The sequence below is a fragment of the Malaya genurostris genome, chromosome 2 (assembly GCF_030247185.1).
Source record: "Malaya genurostris strain Urasoe2022 chromosome 2, Malgen_1.1, whole genome shotgun sequence".
In the NCBI taxonomy this organism is placed as follows: Eukaryota; Metazoa; Arthropoda; class Insecta; order Diptera; family Culicidae; genus Malaya; species Malaya genurostris.
The window spans coordinates 60,303,412-60,320,107 of record NC_080571.1 but is presented as its reverse complement, the minus strand read 5'-3'; the positions used below and the strand labels follow the sequence as shown (position 1 = coordinate 60,320,107).

At 36.9% G+C, this 16,696-nt stretch overlaps 1 protein-coding gene across 5 annotated transcripts in view; it reads right to left on the bottom strand.

The window, feature by feature from the left end:
- The window catches only part of LOC131427224 (synaptogenesis protein syg-2), a 957,395-nt gene that overhangs the window by 355,442 nt on the left and 585,257 nt on the right, over positions 1-16,696 (bottom strand). For all 5 annotated transcript variants that reach the window (XM_058590216.1, XM_058590219.1, XM_058590218.1 and 2 more), the window contains one exon: positions 118-248. In XM_058590216.1, the coding sequence (XP_058446199.1) occupies positions 118-248 (131 nt within the window). The remainder of the gene's footprint in view (positions 1-117; positions 249-16,696) is intronic.

Below are 16,696 nucleotides of genomic sequence, written 5' to 3'. Positions count from 1 at the left end.
AAAACCATGCGCCTCATCTTTATCGCTTTCTATCGCAATTGAGACGGGGCTCTGGCAGAAGAAGAAAATACCCCGGATAGATAGATAGATAGTTTCCGCAAAGGCAATGGTACTCACATTATGCTTCCACACCACTTTGTATGCAGAAGGATTTGCATTCACTTTACATTCAAAGTACACGTCATCTCCTTCCTCGATGTCTTCCGGGTTCATGTTCGTCCCGAGTTCCAGCTTCAGCGTGGGAAGATCTGCAATGAAAAAAAAAAGAGATGGAAAAGAAATGAATCTGTTGGCTCGACAGGAAAAGTGCAAGTGAAAAACAATCGCCTGGGATAGCGGTAGCCCGGCAAAAGGTAAACTGAAACCGGAAAATATCCATACCATTTTCGTGGGATAATGCGAATCTTGAAATCCGTTAGAGCTAAGCATCGAAGAAAGCAAACAGAAAAAGACGAAAAAAAAAACACAAACTAACTGCAAGCGTCTGCCGCGGTGCTTTTTTCTCGCGGGAGCCCAAGAAAGAAAAACTTATTCGCATTAAAATTAAATGCTAAAAGGAATTTTCCGTTCGCTGTCCGCGACCGATTCCGGCATCTGCCGGGGTGGAATGTTCTATCTCTCGTTCCGATACCTATATCCGTATTCTGTGCCGTTGTCGGTTTGGTTGCTTTCATATCATTTTTTTTCGCTCTCCAGCCTCAGCTTCTTCCACGGGATGTCGAGGCACTGCAAAGCGCTTCAACGGTGCGGAAAATGGATTTTTTCCTGTTCAACATCGATACTCTGGTTTTGATATGCAGCTCCAGCCAAGTTCCTTAAACAGGCCGGATACTTGGAATTCATCGTTATTTGAGCAAAATACTTCTGAGCATTTTTTTACCCGCCGATCTGCCTGGGTGTAAGAATGTGTTTGGCTGTGTATGTGTGTGTAAGTGTGTTTTGTGTTCGTGCAGGGTTCGTCAAATTGCTGCTCTACTTTCAGATGTTTATTTCCTTCGGATCTCTTGCTTGCAGAACAGAGCAGACGGTGACCCAGAAGCACTCTCCCGGAATTGATACCGAAGCCACTTTCCACTTCTGGAATGGTGTTTTCCGCTTCACCAGAATCGAGCAACAGTAAATTTTAATATTTATATTTGCGATACTTGCAATTGATATCGTTTCTTCTCTGTCCGATACTAATTGCGGTAGTTTCACTAATTTTTTTCCCGGAACGGTTTGTACCGAGCAGATTACGAGGCTCCTTGAATGTGAATGTGTTTTGTTTCCTTTCACAGGAACGTTCGTCAGAGAGCCCTTATGAAGATTTCGCATCTAAATGGGATTACTCGCCTATTACTTTAACAAGACAGAAATTGAAATACCAACTAATGACGGAGCTATGAGACCAGAAATACACTTCCACTCAATTCGACCCTCGCGACGCTAATCAAAATCACATCGGATCATCACGGATCCATAGAACTGATCCCCTAATTGATGCCAATCATCTTAATGTAATTGGAATGTCAGTTATTTTGAAACATTTTCCCATCGAATTTCGTCATCAGCCGGTCCCGTCCGGGCGATCCGCAAGGCACCATCGCTGGGAAACCCCGTAATGCGAAGAGCAAATTCCATCATCTTCTTTTAATCCTGTTTCGTTATTCAATTTTCTTCCACTGTTTGGCAGTTGAGAGCATCACATTGTTAAGCCAATCTGGCAATCTTCCGCAGCCGGCTTCGCAGGAAACAATCTCATCGATGAGTTCGCAATTAAATCAGGATCAACGCGCGAACCGAAAGTGCCGATAGGGTATCGAGCTTCTTTCGTTCGGAAGTGGAGCCGCCGAATCGGTTCGAAATTTTAAGCGACTAGAGCAGGAATAAGTAAATCACTCTTTCCGGTATGTGCCGACTGTCACAACCCGGCGAGAAAGGAAAGCATAACAGTTTGTTCGCAGCTAAGTGAACGGCAATGGCGAAGGAAAGCGTCAATTTTCCCGATATCCCTCATAAATGTGGATTTTTCCCGAGTGGCATTCGAACAATCTCTGAACGGGCTTCGTTGGCAGATTGCCTCTGCCGTATTGACTCATTACATAATTTCTATCTGCTTTAAGAAAGGATGGAAGGGATTTCAATGGGTTGAGTAAATTTGTTTTTGCGTTTTATTGTTGTCAAACCAGTCAATAGCTTTAGACTTGGAATAGGATCAAAAGATCCTAACCGGGGACGGCACAGTCTGATCAAGATTATAAAACCAATTTCGTATATTTTATTTTTCGAGGGAAAATGCCCAATATTATTCGTTTAAAAATCTTTTTCTAGTAAGTAAGTTTACAAAACGACGAACAGTTAACACAGAAAAATATTATGAATTTTACAGGTGACGTAATTCTATAAAACGATACAATCCAGAACTACTCAATTTGTCAACCTATCAAGTGCCACTGTATGGGTCTAAATTTATCATTTATTCATCAAGCAGATATGAGCTTCTGTGACCCAGTCTGTTAACTGGCGTGATTTATGAACTAATATTTCTCGGTTCAAGTCGCGTTGTTGCTATCGATCTTTTGTTGTTTTTATTTTGTTTGATTTCAAACCATGTAATTTTCGAATCAAACAATTTTACATGTTTTGTCTTTCTCTATAGAAAGGTATTAGAATTGCTGGAAAAACCAATTTTTGAACGGAGCCTCGGAGACCCATAGTGTTATATACCATTCGACTCAGTTTGACGAGATCGGAAAATGTGTGTGTGTGCGTGCACTTTTCGAAGATATTTGAACGCGCTCAATTTTCTCAGAGATGGCTGAACCGATTTTAACAGACTTGGGTTCGTTTGAAAGCTACTGTCGGGCCATTGATCAAGTTCAAAGATCAAATGGCTGTGACTTCTGGTTCCGGAGATATAATTGTAGAAGTGACGTAACCGACAAAAGGCGTTGTATTTTTACGCGCTCAATTTTCTCAGAGATGGCTGAACCGATTTCAACAGACTTGGGTTCGCTTGAAAGCAACTGTCGGGCCATTGATCAAGTTCAAAGATCAAATGGCTGAGACTTTTGGTTCCAGAGATATAATGGTATAAATGACGTAACCGACAAAACACGTTGTTTTTTACCGCTCTAATGTATATAAGGGTGCCAATATTTTGGGATCACCTCTAATTTCGTACAGCGCTATCGTTCAGAAAGTTAACTATCTCGAAAAAAGTCCTCATGCATAATTTGAGCTAAATCGGACATGGGTAAGTTGGGTGGGTTCTGCCCAGCGGTTAAAGTTTGAAAATTTTCGATCTTGAAATAGTACCATAGGGGGGAGTACATGAAATTTCCGAGATCGAAAATTTTTTTTGATGCCATAAATCTTAAAATTGCATGAAACGTCGAGATTTATTGTTATCTCAACAAATTTTTTTTTGAAAAAATCGACTTTCTGGGACTCAAAAAAAATTTTTTTTCTAGATGACACAAAATCTCTACGTTTCATGCAATTCTAAGGCTAAGGCATAAAAATATTTTTTTTTCGATTTCTTAAAAATTATGTTATTGAATTGTTTGCGCACATTAACGTTTCTGGTTTTGTCGGACAAGTGTTCGGATTCTCGCGACGAAGAGAAAACTCGCGGATACTATTTAACACTAACTGTATTTATTACAACGATAACTACAAAAGCTTGGACTGACTGACATACTAACGTTTTATCGTACTATCGTACTGTCGTACGATCGCACTATCGTACGATCGCACGATCGTTCATACAAACGCCCCGGATCTGATCTGCACTACGCTTTTATAGACTGCGTACATTATTATAGGAACACAATTTGACTCTACCGGAAAGCACATACCGTAAGATGTACCGGAAAGTATGGATCGTAATCTTTAATACTGTCTGCTGCTTGTATAACTGCTCGAATCCTATCACTAATCGGTTTCTGTTGTGTGTACAGTAAAGCTCACTTAAATTGTCTACTGAAACTTACACTTTGGCGTGAACAGAATAAAAAATCATAAATCTCCAAATTTCCATCGTGAAATTTCAAAGACTCGGCTTGAAACTTATTTAACAGGTCGAAAAATGACCGTCAAAATCGGAACGCACAGATCTTCTTCCTTCTATGTTACATTTGGTGTACCTCAAGGCAGTCATATCGGACCGTATTTATTTCTATTGTATTTGAACGATGTAAATCTCTTGATTGAATGCTTCAAGCTATCGTACGCCGCCAATTATAAACAATGCTACATAGTTAGAAACCTCTCGGATGCTAAGTTTCTGCAAGTTTGAAACGTTCACAAACTGATATCTTATTAACAGGGTGATTTTGAATGCCTCAAAGTGTTCGGTATTTACTTTTGATCGAAAGTGATCAATCATAAATTTTGATTATAGAACAGGGTGGGCTATTTAAAGTGTCAGCATCGGACAACCCAATCACTTTTGACAGAAGTGTCAGATTGACTAATGACATACCGCGTTAGAAGCGTCATTCCAAGAAAAAATTACCATGAAGTAGTGCACACCGAAAGAACACGCTGAAATTGTTCAGCATTTACGCTGAGAACGAGGCCTTCCTTTGGCGAAAAATAGTCATGTCAGACGAGGCACATTTCATATTGAATGGATGAGTTAACAAACGAAATAGCCGGTTCTATACCACTAGAAACCCTCAATTAATTGAGATACAGCCTTTATGGTATAGGTGTTTTTGGATATTGGGATAATTTTTCCCAATACGATGAAGGAGCAACGAACATTGTTAATTGCGGTCGTAATCAGACCATGATAAATGATTTTGTGCTGTCCATCGTTCGTGAAAATGGTTTCAATGGCTACTGGTTTCAACAGGACGGTGCAACATGCCATACAGCTCGACTAACAAACGACCATCGTTCCCCGGACTGGCCCCCGAGATAACCCAATTTGACGCCACCAGACTTTTTTCGTGGGGCTATTTGAAATCCAAGGTATATTCTGATAAGCCAAGAATCATAGTTCAACTCAAGGACAACATACGACGTGAAATCGCCGCTATATCGACCAATATATTGGCCAAAACGCTGCAAAAAGGGCAGTACAGGTGGCCATTTATGCGATATCATTTTCAATTAACAAAATAGCGGTAACATATCTCCTTGAACCAAAATAAATTTTGAGTTTGCCTTTCTTATATAGAAAGATCATGCAATCACTGTGAAAAATTACTTTTGAACCGAGGCCGAGTGTGTGTGTATGTGCGTATGTGTGTATGTAACGTTTTGTTGCACTAACTTTTCTCGGAGATGGCTGAACCGATCTTGTAGTCCTATACAAAACTCCTGAATATTATTTGGATCCGACTTCCAGTTCCGGAGTTATAGGGTAAAATGTGCAAAAAAAATGAAAATATGTGTTGTAACTTTTCTCATAGATGGCGCGACCGATTTTCACAAACTTAGATTCTTATGGAAGGTCCTGTGGTCCCATACGTAACTCCTGAATTTCATCCGGATCCGGAAATATAGGGTAAAGTGTGTTAAAAATTTTATACCATCACTGAAAAGGGCGAAAAGCCGTAAAAAGTTTTCTATATCGACCTCAAATCTTCTCCAATTGATAGTTTTTATCAGTAGACGGTCAAACAAACCGAAAAAATGAAAAATGAAAAATGCAATGTTCAACTTCATCCATGAACTGAAAAATCCACAATGAATTATTTTCAGCCATCTAAATTTAATGTCCATCATTCTAAATTTAATGTTGGTAATTAATATGATTTACTTGTCAAAACCATTTCGAAAATATAAATTGTATAGCCATTTGAAAGAATATCCACAAACTGAATTTAAGAATTCTATAATATAAATTATTGATGTCCACTAGCCAAGCGTGGACAAAAAGTATCTGTAATTCCTTCAAAAGTCATAAGAAGTGCTAAAATATTATTCACTTATGTACTGATATGATATGCACTTCACTAACTAGATATTTTAGTGAACATCTTACAAGCCAGTTTGAATTCCATATAAAAAAGACCTTCTTTGAATATTATTCAGTTTTCTTAAAAAATGATACACAATTGAAATCAGCTATGAAGTATTGTTATCATGCTAAAGACCATTTTAGTTACAAATTGAAATAGTAAGTGACTTTTTTTACTAGCGAACTACAAGTTTCACTTTAATGCTTGTTCATACCAAACATTAAAAAAACAATTTAAATTTTGAATTATTTGTGGTTATTTCACACTACTGAAAATTTTTTAAATTAATTGTTCACCACATTTTCGATAATATGGTCAAAAAATTATATTTCTGTAAGTCGTATTTACGACAAAATTTAAATAAAAGATCATTGGGCAGGGGATCGAAGCGGATAATATGCGAGGAATAAATAATCTCTCTATTAAATATTGTTACGATTATATATCGTTTATTTATACCAGACTTTAACCTAATATTGGTCGTTCGTTTAATAAAAATTCCAGTGAAATGAGATAACTACAAATAACTCAACATTGAAGTTATCTAGAATGTTTGGTATGAACGAGCATTTAGGTGAAATTCAATGACAAACTAAGGAACGCAAAATGTCTATCGCTTGAATTGAACGAATCATCGCATAAAGAGTATCGTGCAAAAACCGACGCATAGCAATATGCAATATTTTCAGTAATTAATTATAAACAATAAGTGCTTTTTAAGGCCATCGTCCAAGTACCATGCGCGCGGGTGATTTTAGGAAATTTTCGATGGAAATTTTGAAAAATATTCTAATTCAAAAACATACATACATAAACCTTATGCTGGCTACAAGGATCACATTCGGACACATTTTTGGAAAACCTTTTCACGCTTTTCATGGAAAATCAACGAATTTCATATAACCGATTTCGTTGAAATTTTTTAAATTCGTTGATTTTCTATAAAAGCGTAAAAAGGTTTTTCAAAAAATGTGTCCGAATATAATCTTTGTAACCATCATAAGGTTTATTTGAAAAATAAAAATTATGCCATCGCATTATTTTTCCAGATAATTGTGAAAGATCACAAAAACACTAATTTTCCAGAGCTATCATTGATAAGACTCGGAAAATCCTCCGAATTTTCAGCCATTTTTGCCCTGCAGATAGACAAAAGTTTTTTAAAGGTCTGTATGTTTTTGGGTTTGTCAAATTTTTCAAAATTTCCATCGAAAATTTCCTAAAACCGCCCGCGAACATGATACCTGGACGATGGCCTTAATTGACTAATATGAGGAAGACACACTTGTGCACGTTGTTCAAGACTGTCATTCAATTAATATCCAAAATGCTCTTCTAATGGGTTTGCTCGCCTGGATTCTGGACTCAATTGCAGGTTTGAAATTTAGTTTAAGAGTTCAGTTTCAGAATAACAGGTTCGCAATTTGAAAATTAAGACTCTGGAGTTGAATCCTAATTCTGGATTCTGGAACTAAATTTTTAGAACTGGCTTCAAAACTAAATTTTCGAATTGAATTTAGTTCCTTGATTTATGTACGGAATTCGAACCTAGAACTCTGATTTAGGATTTCAACATAAAAAATTCTTCAACAAAATTTCGGATCTGAACTTTAGATCTGAATTCTGCAACTAATTGTTAGATTGAACTTAGTTTTGGATATATGAACCATAATTCAATTTCTGAATTTAGTTTCATAATTTATTCCTGAATTTCAAAAATTCAATTCTACTGCACTGCCCATATTAAAAATCGGCATGTCGAGATAAAGACGATTAAAATTTTATTTCCGAATTTTTTTATTTATTGTGCTACTTAATGCTAAGTCATGGTATTATTACATGAAATATCGGTAATACACTTTTGCTATTCAAATGTTGCAACAAATGAAGTGATTGAAATTTGCACTGAATGGGACTCATATGCGGGTACTTTGCATATGGGACAGACATGAGTTGATATTTTTTTTACATTTTACTGAACAAACCCTTAACTTTTATTGCAATTTCTGAGAGTATATTGATGATAAATTTCATTCCTCAAGCTAACTCAATATTGGCGAAAATCGATATGGGACTGATATGCGAGTATGGGCAGTGCATGCTTGGCACAAAACTAGAATTTGGAACTGAATTAAGTTTGCCTTTCTCATATAGAAAGGTTCTGCAATCACTGTGAAAACCGACTTTTTAACCGAGGCCCGGAAGGCGAATGTCGTATGCCATTCGACTCAGCTCGACGGATTGAGTGAATGTCTGTGTATGTGTCCGTCCGTGTGTGTATGTATTTGCACAAACTTAATTTCATATGGATCCGACTTTCAGTTCCGGAGCTACAGGGCCATATGCAAAATAAGAGGAAAAATGTATTTCCACGGAAACGGCTTAACCGATTTTCACAAACTAAAATTCTAATGAATGGTCTTATAGTATCTTACGTTTTGTAAGGATCCGACTTCCGGTTCCGGAACCAAAGCGTGATAAGTGTGTAAGTGAGTTGAGTATTTTTTCACGAACGATGGTCAAAATCAAGTTCAAGTTCCATAAAACTGACAGATAAATTCATCTAGTTTGCAGTACTTGTTAGTTTGTGGGCATATAATTTCGATTTCTCAGTGATGCTTGAACCGATTTTTCACAAATCTTGGTTTAAAATAAAGCTCACATTGTCTCAAACGCTAATGTGAAATTTCATCCGGATCTGATTTCCGGTTCCGCAGTTATAGGTCGAAGTCAAAGTGTTTAAACCGCCATATTGAAGGACAATATGTACAACACCGGTACGTGCAATGTGGAAGAAGAAAACACAACACAAACGATGCGTGCTTCGTTCTATTTCGTACGCGCTATAAAGAAAACGAAACGAAACGGGTATGTCTGCTACTAGTGTGTGATATTGGTAAAAGATGGTGCTGCGGTTGATAAAAATTTTCTCTATTCTATGATAAAACCGAAAAGAATGTCAGTAAATTGAAATTATTTATTTGAAACAATAAACATACGTCGGAATTTCAACCTTCGCAATGTGAATTTAATTTTCACAGATAGTAGTGCTGTAATACCGTACCCGTGGTTGTAGCTGTGTCAGTTATAACAATAACAATAATAATAATAATAATAATAATAATAATAATAATAATAATAACAATAATAATAATAATAATAATAATAATAATAATAATAATAATAATAATAATAATAATAATAATAATAATAATAATAATAATAATAATAATAATAATAATAATAATAATAATAATAATAATAATAATAATAATAATAATAATAATAATAATAATAATAATAATAATAATTGTAATAATAATAATAATAATAATAATAATAATAATAATAATAACAGCAGGAACGCAAATTCACTTTGTTAGATTTCGTTCATTTGGTTTAATCGAAAAAAAACTTGAAATAGTCAGTTTTTGCAATGACTGAGCGGAAATATATATTGGAGAAGCCAAGTGAAAGAAAAACTAACAGAAAAGATGAATTTTTGGAAAAAGATACGCTCAGAGACAGGACTCGAACCTGCGTTCTTATGCATTCCGTGCATACGCGCTACCATTTCGCCACTCTGATCTTGTTTTAGCCACTCTAAAACGCGAAACAGACATAGTAGCAACGTACATCGAACATGGTCTACATCCTGGCCGTTGTGCATTTTATAACTATTAATCGGAAACGGAATCACCCAGAGCGGTACACTTCTTACCTGTAAGGTTGTTCGTGGTGAAATGTGCAAAGCAATTCTGTTACAGCTCGCTTGACCTGGTGCAATGATGTCTACCGCAATTTGTCATGGCATACTATACATTAGTTATTATAAACTCCTTTGCACCCACACATCCACCCTCTTCTCAAAAAAAAAATGAAATACTAGTTCTCTTAGCTTTACTTCTAATAAATCAAAATAAAAACAAATAAAATAATCTTATAGGTCGATATACGAGAACTTATGTCAGAGAAGGAATAACGTTTCAGTGTAATCATACAGTTTCACTCAAGTTTTCAGATTTTTCGCAATGCACAGATTTGTTTTTTAACCTTTGGCATCCCTGGGTGTATCGAGTATATCCCTTAGTGGTATATCGCTCGGATCCACGATATAGAATTAACACTGCACACTTCGAAAAAATCCTGTGATTTTATATTTTATCAAATGCACATAAATGGAGCAATTTTACGTGCAAGAACATTCAATATTATACCTAAAATTCCATGACATGAAATTCATTGAAATAAAAAGAAGGTTATGATTGCGACCGCTGTGACTTGAACTGAGAATAATCGGATTACAAAGTACGTCCATTGATCGACTGAGCAACAGAAGAACACATCTGTATTCATACAGTCTAACCCGCTAGCCGAATGCACACTACAATCAAACTAGTAAAATTCATGCACTACAATCAAACTAGTAAAATATTAAGCCATTATTTGGAGGCCGCAGAACAAGCCCAAACCAAACGATTTCTTGGTCCATCGTCTAACAGAAGGCCTCCAAGCCCTTGGTGGGACAAAGAGTGCTCAGGTGCTAAACACGCGAAAAAAAAAAAATACTTTCAAAACGTTTTTAAAACGAGGATGAGGAACTCTTCAGAATTTTGAAAAATTCTTGTTTTAGAAACCAAGTACAAAAACATACTTCGAGCCAAGAAATGCAGCTATTGGAGACATTTTGTCGAAGGTTTGTCAATACGACCAGTCGAATGAGGAATCGTTACGTAGGACATGAGAGTGAGGAATACTCGAACAGATGGATATTTGATTTTGCTTCTGTCCGCTCCTCTATAATTGTTACGTAAATGACATTGACAGCTAACGCCATGTACACTAAGACAACTGCAAAAACCATTGCAAGATACCTTAGATCACTTGTCCGTTTGGGCTGTTCATCTGGGTATCGAATTCTCTGCGGAAAAAAACGGAGCTGGTCGTATTTTCAAGAAAGCATGATCCCGCGCAGCTTCAGCTTCATATGATGGGAAGAATTATCCAACAGGTTTTGACTTTCAAATACCTCGGAGTGTGGTTTGATTCCAAATGCACGTGGGGAGGACACATTAGGTATCTGATAACAAAATGCCAACAAAAAGTAAATTTTCTTCGAAAAAAAAAAAAACAGGATTTTGGTGGGGTGCTCATCCGCAAGATCTAATAAAATTGTATCAAACAACGATACTTTCAGTGATGGAATATGGATGCGTTTGTTTTCGTTCCCCTGCAAACTCTCATATTATCAAACTTGAGCGAATTCAGTACCGTTGTTTGCGAATTGCCTTAGGCTGGATGCATTCGACACATACAATGAGTCTTGAAGTTCTGGCGGGAGCTCTTCCATTGAAAGATCGTTTTTAGGAGCTTTCATCGCGACTGTTAATAGCATGTGAGGTACTGAATCCCTTAGTTATTAATAACTTCGAAAGGCTAGTTGAGTTTCAATCTCAAACAAGATTCATGACAGTATATTTTATCCATATGTTACAGGAAATCGACTCTTCAAGATATATTCCTATCCGTCACAGCCTCCTAAATGTACCTGACTCAACTTAATTTTTCGACACATCCATGCAGCATGGAATTCCGGAACACCTACGCTCGATGGAAATCCCAAAAATATTTTCAAGTAAGTTCAGTCCTATTGACTCTGAGAAAATGTTTTACACGGACGGATCGCGAATTGAAAAAGCGACAGGGTTTGGTATGTTCAACAATAATGTTTCGGCCTCATTTAGGCTTCAAGAACCTGCATCTGTTTATATAGCAGAGTTAGCAGCAGTTCATTATAGTTTGAGTGTAATCGTCACATTATCTCCAAACCATTATTTTCTTTTCACAGATAGTCTGAGTGCAATTGAAGCCATTCGCTCAAACGCTGCTGGCAAAAATGAATCATTTTTCTTGGGCAAAATAAAACAGTGTCTGAACGACATATTGAATAATAATTATCAAATCACTTTAGTTTTGGCTCCCGGTTCATTGTTCCATTCTAGGCAATGAAAGAGTTTGTCCAAACGTGGTGCTTTTGAGGGTGAAACTCATGAGAGACCAATTGCTTTCAACGAATTATATAGCGCGTCCCGCCAAAGAACACTTGCCAGCAAGCTTCTTGGGATATAGATTATCTGGGTCGGTGGATGCACTCAATTATTCCTAAAATATCGACAAAGGCATGGTTCAGGGGACTGAATGTGAGTAGGGACTTCATTCGTGTGATATCCAGACTCATGTCCAATCACTACACATCTCCTTCGAATTGGACTTTCCTAGACTAATCATTGTGCTTATGGCGAAGGTTATCGCGATATTGATCATGTCGTTTGGACATGCGTGGAGTATCGTGATGTCAGATCTCAACTAATAAATTTCTTGCGTACCCGAGGTAGACTATCCAATGTCCCAGTAATAGTAAATCGCTTGATAAAAACATACTAATATGATATTCGAAATGTATTACGTTTAAAGTACTATGTATTGTGGATGCCACGGCGAAGAAAAACTTAAGCATATTACCTATTAAATAAACGTACTTATAGAAAAAAAATTAAGCCATTACAAATGAAATTTCCCAGGTCTTTATGAGTACACCTGTAAAATTCAATTTTTTTTGTGTGTGGTGTATCATGATGGCGAAGCTAAACTCCTACATTATTTGTTTGTACATTTTCTAAATCATTGTCAACATGTTTTCGAGTTCGATTTCACTACCTGAAGCATAACATGCTCAAACTGCACGGCGTTACTGAAATCGTTGACTCCTCGTCAGTCTGATCAACAGATGCGTCAAATGTCGTCTGATTCTCTGCATTGCTCGTACCGCTGACCCATCGGACATATTTTCCGTTATTCTCCATATATCTTGCTTTTAACACTTTTTTTTTGTGGTCTGGAATTGCACGCAAAAATATGCGCGTAAGATTACTTACGAAGCAAATGTGCGCGATCTCAAAATCCGCTTTGCAATGCACGATTATTCAAATCCGCTCTTTTTTTTATTTGCACGGCCACGTTGCCTGCTTCCTTTTGTGCGCGACGATTCCGGTCCGCTTATTTAAATTTAAATATTTGCGCGACATTCCTGGTCCGCTCTGTGATGCGCGATTTCGAGAATCCGCCATTTTTATTAAAATTGCGCGACCTTCCTGGTCCGCTTATAATGCGCGACCATAGTGATCCGCTTTTTCATTCATTTCATTTTCTCTTCGGCCATTTTCTTTTCACAATTGAACGAGAAAATCTGCGTACCAGATAGTGCGATTGTAGCCGAATATTGGTATATATTTTGAGTTGCCCAATCGGACATATTTTCCGTCGTTTGCCATATTACTTTAGTTTAACGCCTTTTTTGTGGTCTGGAATTATACACAAAAATATATGCGTGAGATAACTTATAACTGAAATGTACGCGATCTAACGATCCGCTTTACGATGCGCGATTATTGAAAATCTGCTCATTATTTTTTTCTTTTTTTTTTTCATTTGCACGGCCACGTTGCCTGCTCTCTTTGTGCGCGACGTTTTCGGTTCGCTCGTTTACATTTGAATATTTGCGCGACCATCCAGATCCGCTATGTGATGCGCGATTTTATGAATCCGCCTTTTTCAATTAAAAAAAAAAAAATCGTCAACATTTTTTTTTAATGTATTTTATTGCGCGACCTTCCTGGTCCGCTTTGATGCGCGACCTTCCTGGTCCGCTTTGATGCGCGACCTTCCTGGTCCGCTTTGATGCGCGACCTTCTTGGTCCGCTTATGATGCGCGACCTTCCTGGTCCGCTTATGATGCGCGACCATAATGATCCGCTTGTTCCAGTTATTTTCAACGTTACGTAATCTCCACCGACGCTTTTTTTTTCATTTGAAAATGAAAATCTTTGTGCCAATTATTTGAATAATTTTCTGTTGCTTTAGGTGATTCCGTTTCCGTTTTGAATAATTTTGCTATTCGAATTGCAACTCCTGGCAGGATCGCCATTGTGCATTTTATAACTATTAATCGGAAACGGAATCACCCAGAGCGGTACACTTCTTACCTGTAAGGTTGTTCGTGGTGAAATGTGCAAAGCAATTCTGTTACAGCTCGCTTGACCTGGTGCAATGATGTCTACCGCAATTTGTCATGGCATACTATACATTAGTTATTATAAACTCCTTTGCACCCACACAGCCGTCACCCGACCGATACCTTACATCTAAACATCTTCTCTGTCCATCAAACACTAGTCCTCTCGCTTTATACCTATTCCTTCGATCAAGCATTGAGTAGGACTTGGCTTCTCCAATATATATTTCCGCTCAGTCATTGCAAAAACTGAACTTAGTCATGGCGGCTTTACGTCAAACTAAAAATTAATAAATCGATGAAATAGTCAGTCAAGGTTTAACTAGGTTCAATACTGTTCCAGTTTGTGTTTGGAAAACAAACCAACTTCAGCTATTCCGGACATCTGAATCCGGTTTCGGAAGTGTTGGAAAACTGCAAAAAAGATCTCACTCACTTTTCTTCAAGATGGCCAAATCGTTTTTCACAAACTTATTGGTACAAAGGAAAAGTCTTACAGTTTCATACGGAATTCTTAAATTTGTTGTAGATACTACTTCCGGTTTTGTTAGAATAAGTTCGAACAAACCTTCCTGTTTCTATTCAAGGAACAGTTGTTATTTCAAATTTCACATTATTATTCATGATGTTATGAAAGATATGAGAAAGGCACCATTACGCCACTAGGTGGATTAAAACAGGTTCTAGAACTAAAATCGGAGCCTGCACTCTAAAATTCAGTTCTGTTCCTCTGAAACTAATTTCATGAATTGGATTTTTGATTTGGATTTCGAACCGGAATTTTTCATCTGAATTCCTTGGCCTGTCCAAAAATCCGTACTTAGTTCTAGAATTCAGTATCAGTTCATGAATCCTAGTTCAGAATGTAGGTTTAAGTGTACATAAATAGGGCATGGCAAAAAATACTTAACTGTTGTAAACATTGGATAATTTTCGCAAATCGGTTGTTTTTAGAACCAATAAAATATTCCAACAGATTTATACCAGTTCTATTTGTATTCACGCCCTCTAGTTATGTCTGTTGCATTACCCACCCACCGCTTTTTCGCTATTAATTTGTGACGGTTCTACGAGAAAGTTGTCTTTAGAAGAGTTGTCAAGCTAATTATTGCGCACAAATTTGCTGATATACATTTTTTATTTAAAATTTAATTTTGATTGAAATTTTATTGCTTTCGAGATATGGATTCATATTCTGATGTTAAAAGACTATTTTTATCATAAGCTTGAAATTTCGAAACTTTAAACTTTTTCAGCTTTAACTTTGAAAATTTTAAAGGGAGACTAATTAAGTTTAGATTAAATATTGTTTCTTCTAACTAGTTTACAAAAATACATATGGCTTAAAAAAAGTTAAGATGCTGATTTTCCTTCTCTTTTCGGTTAATATTCTGATGATGGCTGTGTGAGATGGAATGTGATTAAAATATGCACTTACTTCTGAGCGATCTGAGATGACTGTCGTGATACTCATAAACTTTGCTACAAATGGAAGGCACGATTTTTTTTTCACTTTCATATGAATCCGCCTTCCGGTTTCGGAGTTACATGGTGAAGAGTGAAAGTCAGTAAATTTGATGGATTGCTGTAATAGAGGATGTAAATTTGAGCTGATATCTCAAATTCCTCTGGCGCATAGATATTCTAAGTTTTTTTTTTCTTCAATATTCTAAGTTGATGACCACACGAACTCTAATCGGGTATCCCGATTTCGGTACCGAAAGTGCCAGATATTATGAAGCATTCAACTAAAAAACTACCTTAGAAATTGTTCTAATAAATATAAATAATAAATAATTCATGTCAGTATTAGACAAATGATTTTATTACAAATGTCAGTATGGACACGACAAGTGTAATCATCTCGGTTGTGCTAATTATTACGTAAATTTCACGAATTCTGCAACTGGAGGTGACCTCAACTTCTTCGGGAATTTTTATCCAGTGTAACTGATTTAAATAATCGATTGAACCAGATTGATGGAAATCGACAATCTTGCACGAAAGAAATGTTGGTTTGCAATCACCCAAGCTGTAACAAAAACCTGTTCGTTTATAGCTAGTATTTTTCTTCCCTACTTTCTGGTCACGAGTACATCACCGAACACGACACGAAATATCACCCAGTAGAGAGCTTGTCCAGATGGCTATCGTTTCGCCGAAGGCAAGCAATGACTTCCCATTGAATAGACGACCTTTGATAGCACTTGGAAACAAAAAAAAAACACGCAACAACAACAAAAAAGTATCTCACTCAGCCACGCCTACTGTGGTCGTGTAGTAAATTGAAAATTTATCTTTTCCTCGGTGCTTGCTTGGTTTGATGATCTGGAGAAGCACCGATTTACTACAATCGCCGCCAGTCGTGGGGTTAGAAAAACTAGTTCAATTTATCGAAAAAAGACAACGAAAAAACATCTGCAACTCTTGAAATGGAAAATACTGCTCTTCCAATCAGAAAGAAAATAAGAATCTGTGGCAAAACCGCTTCCGGATTGACTGACTATCTTTTCACAGTTCTATATAATCACAATGTGTTAGTTGGTCCTCCGCCTGCCCGTTTGTCCCGCTGAGCAAACATATTCCTGTGGAAAGTTTTTTTTATCTCCTATCCTAGTTGTAGTTCTGCTACACAAAACATTCAAGATGAAGTCCACATCCGCGGAGTATT